This window comes from Suricata suricatta, chromosome 9 (genome assembly GCF_006229205.1).
Source record: "Suricata suricatta isolate VVHF042 chromosome 9, meerkat_22Aug2017_6uvM2_HiC, whole genome shotgun sequence".
NCBI classification, from domain to species: domain Eukaryota; kingdom Metazoa; phylum Chordata; class Mammalia; order Carnivora; family Herpestidae; genus Suricata; species Suricata suricatta.
In genome coordinates this window covers 73,010,282-73,011,953 of record NC_043708.1, presented here as the reverse complement: position 1 = coordinate 73,011,953, position 1,672 = coordinate 73,010,282, and the positions used below count along the sequence as shown (strand labels likewise).

Here is a 1,672-nt window from a genome sequence, read left to right as displayed (position 1 = left end):
CAAACTAAATGGAAAGAAAAGATGGAATAAGGTTTGATCAGATGAATGGATAGAATGAAAGAACACAAGTGATAGAAAAACAGAAAATAGATGCTTCAGGAAAGAAAGATGAAGCAGAAAACAGAATAATCCCATATGAAAGGAGTTTTTCTGAGTTTATAGTGTCATATATAGTATTATGATTTAATGGAAGAAAACCAGACAACTAGGCTACCTACTCTTAGCTCCTTAGTTAAAAGTTATTTTAATTTCAGAGTTTTGCTCTCAAAAACTCACTTTAACTGCTTACCTCTCCTACTTTTTCCAAGTAAGTCCATTCCTGTCCCACAGTTTCTGCATGGCTGACTTGACCTCTTTGTTCCGAAGTGTGTAGATAAGGGGATTCAACATCGGGGTAATAACATTGTAGAGTACGGACACCATCTTGTCCACAGAAAAAGTGGAGAAGGGACGGGCATAGATGAAAATACAGGGTCCAAAGAAGAGCGTTACCACCATGAGGTGGGAGGCACAGGTGGAGAGTGCCTTTCGCCTTCCTTCCTTGGAGCGAATCTTGACCAGGATAGTGGAGTAGGAAGAAACCAGCACCACAAAGGAGCTGGTTGAGATCAACCCACTATTCGATACCATTAGCAATTCAATGACAAAGGTGTCTGTACAGGCAAGTTTGATGACAGGGGGGACATCACAAAAGAAGTTGTCCACATGGTTTGGTCCACAAAAGGGTAGACGGATAGTGAGAATTGTCTGGACAGTAGAGTGTACAAATCCTCCCATCCAGGAGGCAGCTACCAACACACAGCATAATCCTCGACTCATGATAGTGGTATAATGCAGCGGGCGACAAATTGCAACATAGCGATCATAGGCCATCACTGTGAGCAGGAACATCTCAGCTGCCCCTACAAAATGCAGAAAGAAGAGCTGTGCAATGCATTGGTCATAGCGAATGAGCTTGTCATTATCAAGAAAGTCAGCCAGAAGCTTAGGGGTAGTTACTGTTGAGTAACATAAATCCAGGAAAGAGAGGTTGCCAAGAAGGAAATACATAGGTGATGAATTCAGATAGTTATCAGAGGCCACTGTGACCATGATGAGGACATTGCCTACCCACGTGGACACATAGAAGAAAAGAAAGAGTACAAATAGTCCTGTCTCAGTAGATGGTGTCTGCGAAAAGCCTGCCAGGACAAAGTCTCTCACCACCTGTGTTTGATTTTCATCCATTTGACCTGGCTCCCTGATAAATAAATTAAACAAGAGGCATTGGTAACATTGAAAGTGAGTAAGATAATTCACACAAAATTCAAAAATCTTTCCTCGAAGGAGATATTTTTCTCTAGGATATATCCTAGTTGATTAGCTAGAAGAAAAATTTTTTTCTCCTTAGCTTATATTGAATATACTCAAATAGTTCCAACTTTAAGACAATGATGAAGTATCCAAGATATCTTAGAGCATGAAGGTCTGGCACCTTTAAGTTCTACTTGATGTATCTCTGTCCTCCATCAGTCAATATTTTCCTTTTCTCTTCATTTTTACATTCAGTCTCAAGACACAAGTTAACATTTCCCTGAAATACAAATTTTTTAATGAACATCTCAGGAAAAAACCTTGAAGCTAGAATTTAAGATTTTGGTGAACAGGCATTAGGATTTGTAGAGGTTTTAAT

At 39.7% G+C, this 1,672-nt stretch overlaps 1 protein-coding gene across 1 annotated transcript; it reads right to left on the bottom strand.

The window, feature by feature from the left end:
* Nucleotides 1–294: 294 nt before the first annotated feature.
* Nucleotides 295–1,227, bottom strand: LOC115302075 (olfactory receptor 4Q2). The gene has a single exon (XM_029952072.1). The coding sequence runs from the start codon at nt 1,225–1,227 to the stop codon at nt 295–297; it is 933 nt and encodes a 310-aa protein (XP_029807932.1).
* Between the last annotated feature and the right edge of the window lie 445 nt (nt 1,228–1,672).